The sequence below is a fragment of the Hippichthys cyanospilos genome, chromosome 19, assembly GCF_059441005.1.
Source record: "Hippichthys cyanospilos isolate Australia breed blue-spotted pipefish chromosome 19, RoL_Hcya_1.0, whole genome shotgun sequence".
Lineage (NCBI taxonomy): Eukaryota > Metazoa > Chordata > Actinopteri > Syngnathiformes > Syngnathidae > Hippichthys > Hippichthys cyanospilos.
The window spans coordinates 1,167,291-1,185,216 of NC_142387.1; the positions used below are offsets into that span (position 1 = coordinate 1,167,291).

Sequence of the window (17,926 nt, forward strand, 5' to 3'; positions counted from 1 at the left end):
AACAAGTACAAAATCCCTATTAATCATGAAAAATTAATATTACTATTATCGTAAAACCTTTTCAAATTTGATTTATTAAAAATGTTACCATTTTTATACGTCACAAAATCATCTTGTGGTCCAGATTAACCCATTTGCGGGGCAGAACAGTTTCACACTCCTGATCCAGACGCTCTAACTATCAACTCAAAGTTAATGCGGTGTTCTCAAAATGATCATCGTTTCATGCTGTTGAAACTCACGGAAAAATCTCGGACAGCTCGTACAAGAAACAACCATTAACGCACCCGATCACATCAAAGGACAATTGAGTATGTCCAATTCACCTGCCATGCATGTATTTGGAGTGTGGGAGGAAGCCGGACTGCCCGGAGAGAACCCACTCAGGGTCAGGGAGAACATTCAATCTCCACACAGCAAGGTCGGAGCAAGGTGGATTTGATCTCGGATCCCTGAACTTTGAGGCTAACCAATGCACCACCCTCACTTTAATGATCTTCAGCTTTAATTCATTAAACACGCTAAAGTCTGTCAAGCACACAAATGTTCATATTGTCCAGTTATTTTTTTTAAAAACTGTTACATAAAAGCTTTCTTTAAAAAAAGGTGATTTGGCGAATTGTTTTCCTTTTCAACTTAGAGGGTAGCCACTTACCATGTATCCCACTTGACTCGATCCACCCTTATACTGATCAATCACTGAATCCCATCTTCACATTCAGAACCAAACCAAGACTAAAGTGGAGTATGCTAACCATTTTAAAAAGTTACTTAAAGATGGTAAATGTGATATGTACATAAACCTATCCTTGACACAGCAGAATGCAGAAGGAACAATTGTTTTTTAAAAGTATTTTTAATTGAAACTGTTATTTTATCATATTGTTTATTTCCATCGGAATATATGCATAATACATCAACCAATTTTGTTGTAGTCATCTATTAATTCAACACCCTCCATTGTCACACAGCCAAGCTTCCTACTTTCTATTTTTCAATTAGCTTTGTAGGGCATGTTAAAGGTCCTTTTACTGTAACTATTTGCTGCAGGCCACGCAAAAATAGATAGGCTGTAAATGGCTCCTATTTTTGAGTTGGACATCCACGTGTAACCAAATTTGTGTACATACCTAAATCTCTGAAGTCTTCTTTGCTGGATAGGAAGGAGCTCATGCTGGCCATAGCTTGGCAAACAAATGTTTTCACGCAATTGTTGTCACCAGAGAGAAGGTCAACCAGAATTTCCTCAACTTTGAAGTCATGGAGAGCTTTGTGATTATCAGCTGCACACATATATGTATGAATACATACAAGCTGAAAAACAAGACTGTGGCAATACTAACTAGAGATGTGTTGTTTCACTATATTGCTCTATACTGTACTTACAGTTCTGAGCAGCTGTGGCGAGGCATTCAGCAGCTTTGGACTGGACATTATTCTTGTTGCATTTGACTTGAGGATGTAGTTCATTTTTCCCAGGTTCAGACAATTCAGGAGGGAAAACCAGCTCTAACAGTGATGCTAGTCCGCCTCCATTTTGGACCAGTTGGAAATTTTCACTATCACTCACACAATTAACAAGAACCTGCAAAGCCTCAACATGTAAGTCATTGAAATCCTGCAAGGAAAATCATCAAAAGGCAAACATTTCAAGCTAATACAATAATTGAAATGTAGACATTTAGATATTTCACTTAGAAGTTAACAAAATACAAACCACATTTTGTAAGACTTCTATGAGCTTCTCAAAGCCCTGCTCTTTCCTCATTGTGATGTGTGACTCTTGATCAACTGTGACTTTCTGCAAAATTTTTAAAGCCAACAGCTGAATGACACCGTAGTCTGAATTAAGTAGTTCCAGAATTAAAGGGATGCCACCCAACTCGATTACATGTGGCCAGAATTGGTTACTCTTCATGACGGGGGTGGGGGGTGGGGGGATGGGGGGTAGAAATGAAAGCACAGTTAAAATACTGTAGCGTTGGATTTTGACCACATTTTTCTGGAAAAAAAACATGGTGCAAAAGTGAAATGTAAGCATCATACAGGGATCGGCAACCCGCGGCTGTTTAGTGCAGTCCTAGTGGCTCCCTGGAGCTTTTTCAAAAATGTTTGAAAATGAAAAAAGGTGGGGGAGAGAAATATTTTTTTTTTTCGTTTTAATATGGTTTCTGTAGGGGGGCAAACATGACAAAAACATTCTTAACGTTTTCCAATGCTGTAAAAATGTGTAGAATAAATATTACATTTCAACATTTTTGTCAACAAAGAATTACGTCATAGCCTGCGACACGCGTTTCTATCAACAGGGCGGGATGTTAGGCAAGTGGCCGTTGTAAACAAACCGGCGGCTGTGATGGGCCATGCATCCCAAAGGGAAAAAGAGAATAATAGTTGAGGAAAACAGATGATTCAACATTTCTTGGACCGAATCATTTGCATTCATTGTCAATGCGGAAGTACAACCCGAATGTTTGCTCTGTAGCGAGAAGTTGTCAAATAACAAAAAGAGCAATGTGGAACGACATTTTCAGGGAAGGCGTTCTACATTTGCAGCCGAGTAAGCAATTGGCAATGAGAGAAAAAGTGCGATTGCATTACTTCTGCAGAAATTAGAGGGGCGCAAAAATATATTTAAGAAGTGGATTGCATCTCCAAACTCCGCGACTGCAGGAAGTTTCGTTGCAACCTGGGAGATAATAAAACGGTGAACCGTTCACAGATGGTCACTACATGGAGTCATTCATCAACATATCAGAACACCTATTTACAGACTTCATAATCAAAACCGGAATACAAAAAAGACACGTCTCTCTCCGCCAAGACAGTGACGGAAAGATCGATTAAAATGGCAGGCAACATCACCAACAAATCAAGGACATTAATTAATTCAGCGCCAGCATACTCAAATTGCCTGTGATGTGTAATGTGATCGATATTGAACAGACTGCGCGTTTATGCAGGTAAGTAGCTGATGTTTTATTTTTGTAAATGCAGGCTGTTTTATTGCACTCTATTGCCCAGATAAGTTGCACTTTATGCACGTCCATTTTGTTGTTTCTTCGAATCCTCATAAATAAAAACTTCAAAAATCTGCTTTACTTAATTTCATCAAAGCAATGAAACCTAATTGATTAATATTGTAACGAAGTTAAACTTGAGGCGGCATCGCACAACAGAGTAGTCAAGTGGTGCGTCATTTTCGACTGGATGCACGGCAGGAAAAATAAACATTTAATCGTTCATTATGTATTCTTGGTTAACTTAATCACGTTGATAGAAGACTAATATAACTACTATAGATACATACAGCATGTGCTGCCTTCATTATAAGGCTTTTAATTTTTTGCGGCTCCAGACATATTTGTTTTTTTGGTCCAATATGGCTCTTTCAACATTTTGGGTTGCCGACTCCTGTTCTAGAAAGACCTTCCAGTTCTTAATGTTCAAATGGTACTGAAACATGGCCAGGTTTTATTATGGTGGTAGCAGTTTGATTCTGGAACAAGTGACTTTTACATTTGGTTAAGTTAAATGGTTAAGTTTGTTACTACCAATAGCTTGAACCACTGTCGGAAAATACATCACACAAAACTTTGGAGGCTCTACTGTACTTTCGCCTTAGAGATTGTAAGTACTCACTTGAACCAAGTTGTAGATGGTCTCCAGAGAGTTCTTCTGAACATCTGGTTCTGAACTGGCCAGTAGCCTGATTAATACGGGCAGACCATTGCTGTCAAAGATCTGAAGCTTACAACCGGGAGATAGGGACAGATAGGATAGGCACAGGGTTCCATACTCTTGAATAACGGAATCTTTTGTAAGGAACAGTGACTGGTCAGGTATGGTGAACAGAGAATAATCACATTGAGGATGAATAATATTTCAGCAAACTAACCATTAAGGGAGAGTTTGTCAATAATCAGTGTAATTATATCCATTTGTTGTAGGGCATTCCCTACAGCACCTTCGAGCAACAACACATTAAATGTGTTAATGCAATAAATGAACTTTAACTCATAACTGACAACACACAGACCAACAACAAATTTAACAAAAGCTACGAACGCACGACCATGTGTGCATTTATGACAGCGCAGATGCTGTTTCAACTTACTATTGGAAGCCATGGACCCCAAAACCATGAATGCATTCCGTCTGACCAGCTCACTGGTGTGTATGATAAGTGGACAGAGAGGCTGCAGTACTCCAAGTTCCAGCAGATACACCTTGTTCGCATCTACCAGCAGGAGGTGACAAATTACAAAAACAATCCATTCGTAAGGTCTTTTTAGTTCCTCGACATCCACAAGCGTATTACACATCATGTAATGCACCTTCCCTTGCAAATTCGAAGATTGCTTCACAAGCTGTGACCAAAACCTCCTCTTCCAGGGAGTTCAGCAGAAGAACTGCGGTTGTAGTTGTTGTTGTTTTGACGGAGACCCGAAGTGGTTCCATCTGTAAGACAATTGTGGAGCATGTTTTCTTTCATCTTTTTTTTAACTTCGTTTTTCCAATCGTTGAAAATGCAGACCATAGACATGGATCTCTCCGCGTCCTTGCCGGGAGTTGGAGTCTTGTTAGACTTTTTTTCTTTCTTATCTTTCTTGTCCATTGCGAATGTCTTTGCATAACAAATATATTTTGATCCAGTGAGCGCAAACAATCAGGTCGCATTTTAGTTTAGTACATGCATGTACATTTGCGACTAAAGAGGAAGTACTAAAAACGGAGCTTCTGTATGAAGACAGCGTGTTTTGCCAAGCTTCGGCAAATAATAGCACATAAGAAAGATGACGACATTCTTTCACTCGCTTTAGTTATCAACTGCGACGTTGCTGAGTGTGACTGCAGTTAACGTGACGAATGTGACGTCAGCACGTTACTGAGACCATCATTTCTCATGAACTCGTGACAAATCAACGAAACATGTATTGTAATTTACCTGCATTTTCAGTCCATGTTATACGTAGCAAGATTTCTACTGGAGGAGTTGTGCGGTAGCTGGAGCCTGAATTTAATTTGAACCCGTTGGATTAAGTTGAAATGACTTGTTAAAGAGCCGTTTTTAAATTGCTGAATCAATGTTGCAGATTTATTTATTAAATCCTTATCAGATATGATATTGGACCTCAGATCTGAAATTTAAACCTAACATTGGTTTCCCCTGGCAACTGGGATTAAGCAGGGACGTCAACAAACTAAAGGAGCCCCATACTGTGAAAACGTAACTTAACAAAAATGTGCCCTAAAAACTTGACAGCAATGGTGGTACGTCAGGGCCAGCAAGGCCTTCTCCGCTGGCCTATTATAATCTGACATTATAATAACGATAATAAACTATAATAATTATAAGAACTATAATGAAAGTTAATTTCATTTTAAATTTATTTTTACGAAATATATACATTTTATATTGTTTATATGTAAAATTATTCTCCATATTCCATTCTTTTCATGTTATATCCATATGGTTACGATCCTTCTATCATGTTTCCGTTGTGGGTTTGGGCTGGGGTTTCTGTTTTTGGGGACTTTGGTATTCTCAAATTGTGGGTTTCTTTTAGTTCTTGTGTCTTGCTCTCATTTGGTTTCCATTGCATCGATCCTCGTTAGCGTGATTTGTTTCCACCTGACTGTGTACCTGCCCTCCTTGTGTCATCCAATCAACTTCCCCTGCCTTTTGTTCCTCCCCAGCTGTTTTGCGTTTCCTTGTTGAGTCTCAAGTCCATTTAAGTCAGAGTTTGTATTCAGTTTGTGTCGGGTCATTGTCACACATTGCCGTTTTGCTCTTTGTCCGCGGCCAAGTTGCCTCGTAGTGCTAAGTTAAGTGTTTTCGCTTCTGTTTGTTTCGGATCTGTTTTTTCCCATTGAGCCTGTCCATGTCTGCCGCGTTAATTGCTATATGGTCTGTGAGTTATGTTACTGTTTGCTGCCCTAATTTTTGGTCCTCTCTTTATATTAAACACCATTTTATGAGTTCGACTGCTTTTGGGTCCACCCCTGCTCACCATCATGCTGAAGCATGACACCTTCAAGTGCTGTAGTTTTATACAGTGGGCCCCTGGTTTACGAGATTAATCCGTTCCGCGGTTGGGATCATAACGCAAATTCGCCGTATGGCAGGCAATCCAAACCCATGTTAATTAACTAGTGCATGTAAAAACATCAAAATTGTCTATAAATATTAAAAAGTATCAAATTAGTAATTGCTACGTATATATAATATACATGTTTACAATTAAAAAACAAATAAAAATTATAGAAAGTGTTGGAGCCAAAAAACTTTTTGTGCATTTTAATTTGTTTATCTTAAGAGAGTTAAACAAATTGTCAGAAGACATGCCAATCTATTATGGTGGGTGGAACCATGGTTTCCATGGTTACATAAATACGTGCCGGTTGGTGATTGCACTCAGGTGCGACAGGGCAAGAGGCAAACAGTTTTCGACTGTGCGTGGTCATTAAGGTAGATTTTCAGTTTGGTTTGTTACTCAAATTATTGTTTTATCAGGATATTGAAATCGAAATGTGCTGCCAATCAAATGAATCATAAGAATGTTGACGAAAATAAATGGATTGGCATATCCAACGCAATGCAAGAGACTATTGAAATTATTTGATCGACGCAAGCGTCAAACTAAACCTTACCCAGTTGCCCTGCTATTCAGCCTATAGGCAAAGGCTGTACAGAAAGGATTTATTTAGCTTTATGTGACAAGCTTTTTATTGCCATATTCCCTAGTGAGGGTCGCCTTGCCTAGGCTAGGCTAGCTTAGCCTTCTTCGTATTTCTTGATTATATCCAGCTTTGTTTCCATATAAATCATCTTCTTACTTCTTTCTTTAACATCATTAGCAATCTTGGGACCCATGGCTCACCAATTCAAGTTTGAATTAAGCAGTAAGATGCACAATAAATAGTTATTTTAAGCACTCAGGCACAATCCAGACCGTAGCATGCCGCCATTTTGACAGTGACGCCAACCAGTAGCAGACCAGTACTGTATATAGGGAGTCATATCACAGACCAATACCAGACCAGCATCTGAGTGACGCGTAGCAGCGCAGGCATTTTGATGGGATCAGAAAATAAGAGCTCTTAACCAAAAACGCTTGAAGCTTGAAATGAAACAACACAAATACAGCCAACCCCTAGGGTCATGACAGTTGTTTTTGACATAAAGCAGGAAAATACCTTAAAGAGCAGACAAAGAAATGTCGCAGATAACGTTGTAAGCTGAAATAAACGTAAGGCAGGGATTGTCCTAGACCATGGGTCCACTGTATTGGAGTTTTTAGCCAATTACAATTCAGCTAACTTGTGTCGCCAGGCTGTATGAAATCTGCCTGCCATCCTAAGCGCTAGGGCATTTGCTTCAAAAGTTGCGGGCCATCTGTGCCATGTGCAAAGACGTGTAAACAGGCCTGTATTTTTATAGAATGCTGCAATAGCCAACTGAGTCATAAGATGACCATACAGAGGCCTCACGTTAAACGCAACGTGATTGAATGCTCACTGCAGGAAGGCGGTGCTATGCTCAGCAACCAAGCAAAGCCAAGAGTGTTAGCTTGTCTGATCTGCGTTGAAGGTGTAGCATAGCTATTAGTTAACCTGTCCACGAAGGGAAAGGTGTTTCTCTGCCACTTCCAATCAATGAATAATGAGCTGTACCCCTGGCTTAAGGCTTCTGAGCAGAACTGCAAATTGTTCTGCTGGGAATGCCTTTCGTTTGCAAAGGATCGTTTTGGTATTTGGAGCTACACTGGATTTGCAAACTTCAATTGTTTCACCAAGGCAGCAACAAGACACCAAAGCACGGCTGGACACACGCGCTACGGATCTTTTAAAAACTTTTGGGGACACCTGAGTGGATATGCAGTATTGTACATCTCAGTTCGGAGGTCAAGAAACTCCTCAATGCACTACGGTGCTTTTAAAAACTTTGGGAGGCACCCGAGTGGACATCTCAGTGCGAAGGGAAAGAGAGAAAGACAGTGAAGAGGGAGCGTAAGAAAAAAACGGGAGATATTGAAAACATTGACGATTCTGACCACTCTTCGTTTTGGTGAGTGATATCGTTTTCTTTATTGTTTCAATTTTAAAATCTTTGTGTCATTTTATTTCGTTCATATACAGTTAAAAATTAAGGAATAAAATGATGTTCTGGTTATTTTAAACAGCGATTTGTAATTTGCAATTTGGACTTCATAAAATTTTGTGGATATTTATTTTAAATTATTATTCATTCTTTTAAGTTTTGACAGCATCACATATAATGACGAGTTTTAATTGCTGATGCTGGTTTATTGACATTTAAATGCTCAGGAAAATAGCCAGTGTAGCCCAGTAATGCGTATGTGTGTGCATGAGGGGTATTTATTCGAGAGAGTGACAACACTGAAGGCGAACGTGTGAAAGTCACGGACCGCCACTGTATTTCAGTATAGCTACATGTTTGAAGGTGTCAAAATACAGTGCAGTACAATAGGTAGAGAACTCCAGTAGTGTACTGGTCTCTTGAGAAGTGGGTACACTTCAATTTTTTAAAGTACCTCAGTTCAGGAAAAAGGGACCGTTTTAGAACCACCCATATGTAAGACATCTCTAAAAAATAATAATAATAAAATTGGTCATTTCTCCTCAGTATAATAAAATCATGAGTTAATTATGAAGAGCAGTTTGTAGTTACTAATTTAATACTTTGTGAAGTTCTATTTCAGCCGTGTTTTCTCTTTTTACTTGGTTTTCTCTCACGTCAATTCGTGCTGCATTTGTTATTAAATTATTTGTTGACATTTGCTTCTTGTTCAGTCTCTGTGTGGGTCCAGTTTTTTTTTTTATTTTTTATTATTGTTGGCCATTAAATGCACTTCCCTGACTCACAAATTACTGTCAACCCAAAAGTCATCAAGCAAGACATAAACCCCCCTTTACCTTAACAATCTCCATTACCAAGTGGAAATATTTTCAGCAAGATGAAGCATACAGGAGATTCGTGACTGAAACACTTGGGTTTATTTAATGTAAAATAAATTTAAGGAAAAAATGTTAAAAATTTTAACTGTGGCTTTGCAAAAAGAAAAAAAAATGGATAAACCTAGGACCGTGGGTGTCAAACTCATTTTAACCAACAGGAGGAAGCTCTATCATCAAAGAGGCTGGACAGGTAAACTGTTAGAATCATTGTAGATATAGTGATTATACATTAGCAACAACATATTAATGCTTGCAATGAAGAAATGCTTTGCTGTGTGAATGATTGTTGTTAGGATTATAATTATCATAGTGACTACGAATTTACTAAAAAATATAAACTGCTGTTGTATGTTGGTGGTATGCTGTGAGAATGAGTGCACTGCTTGTGGGGAAAAAAAAACTGCCTTGGTATTGTTTTGTCTCAAGCAGATGGAAGGTTGCTCAAGCCTGCCAGTTAGCGGTCCACAGCTGTGACTCCTATCGATGTCTCGTGACGCATATTTCATCAGAACATCTCACTTCGTGAAATATTTTATCAGAATGACTTACTACGTATACTATACTATACATTCATTAGTTTCTCACAAGGCCATAGACTTGCATTTTTTCCTGCCCCTTGAGGGCAGGGACCTTCATGTAGTTAGGGATCTCTGTATCAAATAAAAGTGAGTGTCACGGTGGGGCATGGCGGTTTGAGGAGGTGCGGGATGTGGGAAAGGCGGAACCAATAAAAATGCAGGACTGACTGGGGTAGGCTCGAGTGAAGGTGATTTAATAACAAAGGCAGGGTTGAAAGAATCGAAAAATACAAAGTACAAACCAAAACGTTAAACTGAAGCTGACTGGGGGCGACAAGGAACGGGAGGCAGCACGAGAAGGAGGGCAACGCGAGGCAAGACGGTGAGGGGAAGACGTACAAAGACCCGACAAGGAATGAGGCAAAACACTGGGGCTTAAATACTAACAGAACTACTGAAACGCTAGACACCTGGGAACAACAAGGGGCGGGGTAGCTGACTGGAGGACACACACGGGCGACAGGTGAGGTTGATTGCAGTAATGACACGCGGGGAAAAACAGTGAACCTATAACTTAAACTGAACAACTCAAAACCCACAACAAAACAGACAGATCATGACAGTGAGAGGGGTCAGAGAGACTGACAGAGCACAGTAGAAATGTCCTTGGCCAGTTCCTCTTCGCTCCCCTCATGCATGAGTTGTGAAGATTGCCTTGTCTCCTTTTTTGTGTGCAGTTTCTTACAAATGTCTGACAAATGAACCTGACATTTAATTGGTCCTTTGAGCCGGATTGCAAGACACCTGAGGTCTCCAGAGGCAGAGTCGACAACCAGGCAAGACCGTGGCCACGGCAGTAAGACCCTTTTCAGGGACTGGGTCTCGGCTCCGCATCTGGAGACTGAGGGTTGACGCGAAGCCGAAGGAGAGAAGGCATCACGGGGTGAGTAGGAAAACTCACACACTAAGATAATGAAATGAGATTGTGATTGAAATAAAAGGGAGGTTGAAAGCCCTGCCCGAGGCCCAAACGACAACATAAAAAGCGGAGCAAGAGGCTTGCGCTACTGATACCTTTGATGAAGTTGTGATAAGATGAAATTGTGATGAAATAGTGGAGGAAAAAACCTTGAGAATACTCGTCCCTAACAAGTAATGAGGCCGAGTAGTCTATAATAGAGTCCTGTATGTACTTAATAGAGTCCGCTTTTAAAACGGTGTGCGCAGAAAATTTGGAATAGGGCGGCGGTGTCCTGTACATACTTAATAGAGTCCGCATAAACGCTGTTCGTCAAGGGTTGTGTGAGTGTGAGTTGTGTGAATGTGAATTGTGTGAAAGGAGACGCCGATCTCATATAAACTAAACGGGATTGTAAGTGACAACTCCTTGTGGAAGCAGAGGCAAGAAGACTCTGCCCTGTTGGGTAAAAGATTGAGTATTACCACACTGAGAAAATTATTGTCACCCCGTTTTTTGTTGAACATCAGTCTTTAGGTAACCCTAGGTTCATAGACTGAGCTTAATTTGCATTAAAAATGGGGAATACTACCAGTAGAGTAGGTAATAAACGGGACCCAAAATAACAGCTTGCATGCAGAGATTGGAAATTTGTTGAAAAGCATTGTCCATCTAAAATAAAACACCTGAATTTGTGGATAACAAAATATGGTTTCGCTGGCCAGCTCAATGCACAAAAAAATAGTAGACTTGCGAGATTAAATTAAGAATCACAAGGAAAAGAAAAGGAAAGGAAGGAAAAGGACAAGGAAAAATAATATAAAAAAATGGACAAAGATGGACTGAGTTTTGGTCGATAGTAGCACAGAAGGGGGGGGGGGGGGGGGTGCCAGAGGGGCCAATGGAGAAAAAGGAGGATGCAGTTATGTTTCATAGAAAGGAGGACGATGAGACAGGCCCTATGGGAGATGTGAAGTAAAGACAGACGGGATCTCATGCATGATCCAAGTGGCGATTCGTGTATGTTTAGGTGAAGGAGGCAGAGAAGGAAGAATTATTTTTGTTTACAGGCCCTGCTCAAATGACAAGTCATAAAAGCAGAGGACAGCTTGGTGCCTTACAAATTATAGAATGTGGGGGAGTGGTGCCCTACTTTGTAATGATAATAATAATGTAATAATAAATAGTAATAATACTTGATTAATAGATCTCAGTGATACTAATAATTGACTTAGAGTATTCAATTAGAGAATTTGGCAATATAACATAATAAATGAAAATAATACATGATAGAAATAATAAATATAGACTCTATGAGAAAGCCAATCGCTTATAAGTTAGAAATGGGAAATTATATCAGAGCATATTGTGTAGTGGCTACACAGCAAATTGAGGTTCAGGTAGAGATTATAACACCAAACATTGTGGTTGTTTCGGTAAGATGCAATGAGAAAATTAATAATAATTGCATTACTCTGATAACAAATATGGGCATGAGGTGGTGAGGATATGCCCATAAACAATTAATGAATGCAATTGTTGCATTGTAAAAATAGGTTGATTTTGGTGAAAACAACACATTGGGAAGGTGTTTTCAGTTTGTGATTATCATTTTAAATATTTTATTATTACATTTGATTTTGTTTGATATGGCAGCTCTTTTCTACGGTGTGTGCTGTGTGTTGTGTGATGTGGGCCCGTGTGCGTTTGTCTGTTTGCTTGTTTGTGTGTATTTGACTGTTTATCTTACATGTTTATTTTTGTTAGAAATAAACAATGAAATTGGTTAAAAGTGGTAAAAAGCAAAAGTATGCTAAAAAGCATTGCTGGATGGTGCTTTATGTAGTTTAATTGTTTTAAACTCAAAATTGCAAGTTTTAGATGGTGTCAAACCTGAGGTTTGTGGGAAAAATGGCCCATTCACAGGGTTAGTCAGGTGAAATGAGGAGTAAACATGGATAAGTATATTATGGGATAAAGTGAGATTATATTATGTATTAGGAGAATGCAAATTTTAAAATGACTGATAATGATGCATCAGTCATCAAAATATAAATAAAGTGCACAAGATTGTTGTGCTGTATGTGAGACTATCCTAGGAGTGGATAGCCAGAGGATGATGGATCAATCGTTAATAGTGATATATTTTAGGGATAGCCATTTTTCTGTTTTTCTGCCATTTTTTGTAAACCCACTTGATGACATTGGAGTATAAAAGTCGTAAAACAACAAGAAAGGAAGGGTAATTGTTTGGGGTTAAGTGAGAGATAAAGTTATTTTGATAGTTCATTTTAATCCAGGGTTACATATGATAGTAAAACTAACAATGAGAGCATGTTTGATCTCTTTTATTTGTTTTTATTCCCTGAGTTTATGAGGACTCCGGCGACTAAATGTGTTTCTTGAAAATTAGCATGAGAAAGCTATGCAAAATTTAAGGGGTTTTATTTTTGTAACTTTTGATATCATATTTACATAGGTTTGTTCTTGATTTATAATTGTTCAGAGGGCAAGTAAAATATTTGGGACATAATCTAAACAAGAGAAGCGGGACTACCTTGGAGGATGGAGAAGCAACCGCCTTCTAAAGTCCAGAGCCGACAAACTAGTTGTTTGCTAAATATTGTAGGCACACTAGGAAACAAGGCCAAATTTAACAAAACATTGCAGGATGGAATGTACTTGGGATAGCACAACAGTGTCAGCATGGTACATTTCAGACGCGTGAAAAGGGGATGCTATTGATAATGGCATTCGGGCATTTATGTAAAAGTGAATATTGTCCATGCCAGGTCAAAGGCTAAACTGGCGATTAATGATTTGCAAAAGAAGAGGAATTACTAGATTATTGGCATGGACCATCTGTAGTGGCAGGGGGTTGTGGGTTCAATTGCTGACCCCGGCTACTGTGTCAAACTGTCATTGAGCAAGACACTGAACTCAAACTTTGCTCCCAGTGGACTTGACTGTGCCTTGTGTAACGACAGCTTCCATTGGTGTACTGTATGAATGTGTGTGTGAATGGGTGAATGTGAGGTTTGTCGGGTTTTTTGTATACCGTATGCTGTGGAAGGAACTATATAAATCCATTCTATTCACCATAAATTGTTTGGATCCTAAATAAAAATTCTTTTCTATTGTGAATTTGAGAGATGTGCTCTTTTCAATGTGAGAAGACGTATGTAGATATGATAATTTATGATAATAATAATGAGGATATTGGGGAAAATCGCACAAATCCCTCCCAGCCAGAAACCATTTGTTTGTACACATTTGATCCTCCGTGTAGACAGATTATGATGTACTGGGAAGTTAACCAAACTGTGAGAAAGACACAGATATAAGATACATTGGCTCTAGTGGAACACCTTTCGAAAATAATGTATGAGGAAAATTTAAAGAAAAGCACAACACAAGCATGCAAATTGATGCAAGGGAAAGTAGTTACAATCTACACTGACAGTCAATATGCATTCTTTACTTGTCATTCATTTGCCCAATATTGGTAAAATAGGGGGATGGTAACCTCCACGGGAAAAGCTGTGACACATGCTGAATCACTGTCTAATTTGTTAAATGCAGTTCAGATGCCAAAACAAATTGCGATCTATAAGTGTGCGGCTCATGCCACCAGGACAGCTCACATTACATTGGGCAATGCTTTTGCTGATAAGGTGGCAAAACAAGCAGCAGTGAAGCCCTTCTTGGGGAAGGCTAATAAAGTGCCGCAGGATGACATTCTGCGTGATGATTTCCTTGCTGACATGCAACAACAAAGTCCCGTGCAGGAACAGACAATGGACAATAAAGGGGGGTGAATTAAAAAGGGGGATCTATGTCAGCACAGACAATAACCTATTTTGAGAGAGAGAGAGTGAGAGAGTGAGAGTGAGAGAGAATCTTTACAAATGGGCCACTGTATTAAGCCATGGGAAAATAATCATGTCTTTGCTACACTCTAAGATAGGGAAAAAAAACTAACAAAAAAACAACTTTTTCTGTTTGACTATACTTGGTATTGAATAAAAAAAGAATTAAATGAGACCAGTCATATTCATCCATTCAATAAAAGAAAATGGAATCAACTTGAATTTATGATGTTAACTAATTTTTATTGGTACGATTTACACTTTAGAGTGTTTTTTTGGATAAACTCAAGATTTTTTTTTGGGAGTTAGTTCCCTTCTATTTTCTATTCTAAAAAACCTACAAGTATTAAATGGATTATAGGTCTCATTGAATTAATATTTAATTAGTAATATTGTGTGTTATCTGTTGCCTCATTTAAATGGGGAAAAAAATTTGATGTTGTTTTTCTACTGTATGTTTTTATATCCTATAATAGTGTTGCGAGCAGAGTTATTTGTATAACAAAAATATTGGTAAAATATATTTGCTAAATGGTTGGACTACAGTGATCAGCACTACACAATTTATGGGTCCAATCCTTACTCTGAGACTGGGAATAGATGGGAATAGATGGGAAAATAGATGGGAATAGAAAAAAAACATGCTTCGAAGAAACTGACAGATTTTGGTCTCAGTGTTTGGACTTAGTTTAAAAAAAAAAAATTATATATATATATATATATATATATATATATATATATATATATATATATATATATATATATATATATATATATACAGTATATATGTTTAGTTTAAAAATAACATATATATATATATATATATATATTGTGGCGAGGCGAAGAAACCACACGTTGCTGTGCTAGTGGAGATTTTTACTCTTCGCATGCCATCACAAAACTCATGCAACAAAGTCCAAAACAGCAAAAACAAAGCCAACAGGTTCAAAGCATCAAAGGATCATAGCAACATGCCTACTGGGTGAGAGACATGGTCCTAGTGTCCGCCACACAGCTCCCCCCCGAACACCCAGAAAGGCATAATGGAAAACCCCACAGTGTATTCACCAGTCTGGCACCCTGAGTCACATTCCGGTCCTGGGCGGTGTATGTGACACCAGGGGCCCAGGTGCGACAGGAGTAAGGGTGAGACGCTCAGCGTGAAAACCATGAGGTAGCGTTGGCAAAGGGATGTTCTGAAGTTCCGCAGCAGCCGGAATGGCAGTGCTGACCTGCATGCTGGCAGGCACAGTGGGCTTCCGAGGGACGGCCGGTCGCGGCTGCGTCCCAGTCTGTGCCTGGGCATGAACCTGCTGTGGCACCACCACCAGCTGACCCGCTCTGATGTATACTCGGACCATACCTGCGGGCATGGTGAATCGGAGGGGCGGCTGAATGATGGTGGCTGGAGGCCTACTGCTGAGGCCGGATGGACATCGGTAGTAGATGAGGCCGCCCGGCTGGAAGATCCCGGTCGACGGCCAGGGACTCCGAAATTGTTGGACTGCACAGCCGTTCTCACCAGCGCCCGTACCAGCCTGTTGTTGGCTGGCTCGATCCCTGGTGCGCCAAGGGACTGGGCGACGGGTGAGAGGACCCTTGTCGGGGTGCTGGCTGGCTGACGTGGTACCAGCTTGCTGCATTACCTGACGTATAGTAGGCTGGTAGAGGGATGCCACGATGTGGGACGTCTGCGGTGATTCCTCGCTGAAACATTCTGACGTCCGGGGTCACCCATGTGGCGAGACTACATCTCCAACAGCCTGACGAAACTTTCTAACGTCTGGGATAATAATATGGCAAGATGACCCATCCGGGGTCACCCATTCTAACGTCCGGGGTCACCAATGTGGCGAGGCGAAGAAACCACATGTTGCTGTCCTAGTGGAGATCTTTACTCTTCGCATGCCATCACGACGCTCATACAACAAAGTCCAAAACAGCAAAGACAAAGCCAACAGGTTCAAAGCATCAAAGGATCATAGCAACATGCCTACTGGATGAGAGACATGGTCCTAGTGTCCGCCACAATATATATATATATATATATATATATATATATATATATATATATATATATATATATATATATATACAGTGGTACCTCGGTACTCGACCATAATCCGTTCTGAGGTGGTGGTCGAGCACCGATTTGTTCGAACACCGAAAGCAATTTTCCCATAAGAAATAATGGAAAGTATGTGTGCACAAGTAAATGTGCACAAACAGTACATGATAAAGATAAAGATAAATAAAGCATTATAAACCATTTTGTATAATTTACTTACGTTTTGGAGAGTGGTTGATGGCATACAGGAATGGATGTGGAGAGGACGGGAGGGAGTTACTCCTTCCATGATGACGCTAGCTAACTGCGACGCGAGGTACACCGCGTTCATATTTTGCTATAATTTCCTTCTTCGGTTCAATAGTGGTCCTCATTGTTTTCCTCTTTGCCTTCCCCTTATCACTGTCTTTCTTTGGACCCATTATTAAGGGCTAGAGCAACACGAAAAGTTTAAATCCGGGAAGAAATACTCGAACAAACGTCTTACTCCGCTGGCGGTCTGAGTTGAACTGGCGCTTACCCGCTGGCCGAGAAGGGCCGAGGAGCGCGTTCGGGTCGGCTCGGCTCGGCTCGGCTAGGCTCGGCTAGTCGAGCACCGAAAATCTGATCGAGGTCCGATGCATTACCTACTTGATTTTTTTGGTCGAGCACCGATTTGGTCGAGTATAGAGGCGTTCGAGGACCGAGGTACCACTGTATATATATATATATATATATATATATATATATATATATATATATATATATATATATATATATATATATTAGTACTTCAGGGTTAACTACCTATGAGATTCTTTTTGGCTGACCATATGAGCTTCCTCTTTTTTTTCCACACATTGGGGATTGGGCAATGAGGCCAACCTAGCCGATTACATGTGAAGGACATTAGAGAAAAGAGCCGAAATGGAATGTCCAGAAAGCAATTGTATTTCTGTTCAACATGATGTGCTGGTTGTTCCAGGGGGCTGGATTCTGATCCGGAGCATCAAAAAGCAGCATTGGCATTCTCCAAATTGGGAAGGCCTTTACTAGGTGCTGTTGACCACACCGACAGCAGTAAAAATTATAGAGAGGAACACGAAGATACCTACATCTCACACACTGTAAAAAGGTCCTCTCGACTGAGTTACCCAAGCAGAAACGTGAGCAAAGTCTAACTAAACGGTGGGAGCAGATTTATAGTATCTGATAATACCGAGGGTTAGTGAAGAATTCCAAGACACACTTCAGTTGCTCAGTCGACATGGCTATGGTCGTATGGGTAAGAAAGGTTTTTATAGGCTACACTGTTGGCACAGTCCTAACAGCTGCTCTCTTTTGTAGAAGGTGCATTGGTGGGCCCAGTTTGGTATAAACAGCAATCCATAATTTTTCAACATTCATTCGAAACCTTACAATTGACAATAGCTTTAACCAAACAACAACAAAAATAGCCCTGCACATCAAAGGCGTGAGCTAAAAAGAAACATTAGATCACCAATGAGAATTATGTACCCCGAGAACAACAATTTGACCTCCTGTACCCTAA

The 17,926-nt window shown here is 39.9% G+C and overlaps 1 protein-coding gene and 1 long non-coding RNA gene across 12 annotated transcripts in view; one reads left to right on the forward strand and one right to left on the reverse strand.

The window, feature by feature from the left end:
• LOC148407584 (armadillo repeat-containing protein 3-like) overlaps positions 1-16,241 on the reverse strand; it is a 31,467-nt gene extending 15,226 nt beyond the window's left edge. For 4 of the 11 annotated variants that reach the window (XR_015863720.1, XM_088402563.1, XM_088402553.1 and 1 more), the window contains exons 1-8: positions 4,538-4,728; positions 4,338-4,461; positions 4,118-4,240; positions 3,899-3,967; positions 3,643-3,815; positions 1,718-1,912; positions 1,387-1,618; positions 1,131-1,283 (exon numbers count right to left, since the gene is read on the reverse strand). Coding sequence is in view for 10 of the 11 variants with exons in the window: in XM_088402563.1 (XP_088258689.1) it covers positions 1,131-1,283; positions 1,387-1,618; positions 1,718-1,912; positions 3,643-3,815; positions 3,899-3,967; positions 4,118-4,240; positions 4,338-4,461; positions 4,538-4,618 (1,150 nt within the window). In the remaining variant the exon portion in view is untranslated. Of the gene's footprint in view, positions 1-1,130; positions 1,284-1,386; positions 1,619-1,717; positions 1,913-3,642; positions 3,816-3,898; positions 3,968-4,117; positions 4,241-4,337; positions 4,465-4,537; positions 4,729-4,948; positions 5,019-15,849 lie in introns of those variants that run through there. The other 7 variants (XM_088402557.1, XM_088402556.1, XM_088402555.1 and 4 more) reach the window with 7 other exon arrangements.
• Positions 1-17,926, forward strand: part of LOC148407585 (uncharacterized) — a 36,077-nt gene that overhangs the window by 2,591 nt on the left and 15,560 nt on the right. The gene's annotated exons all lie outside the window — the stretch shown is intronic.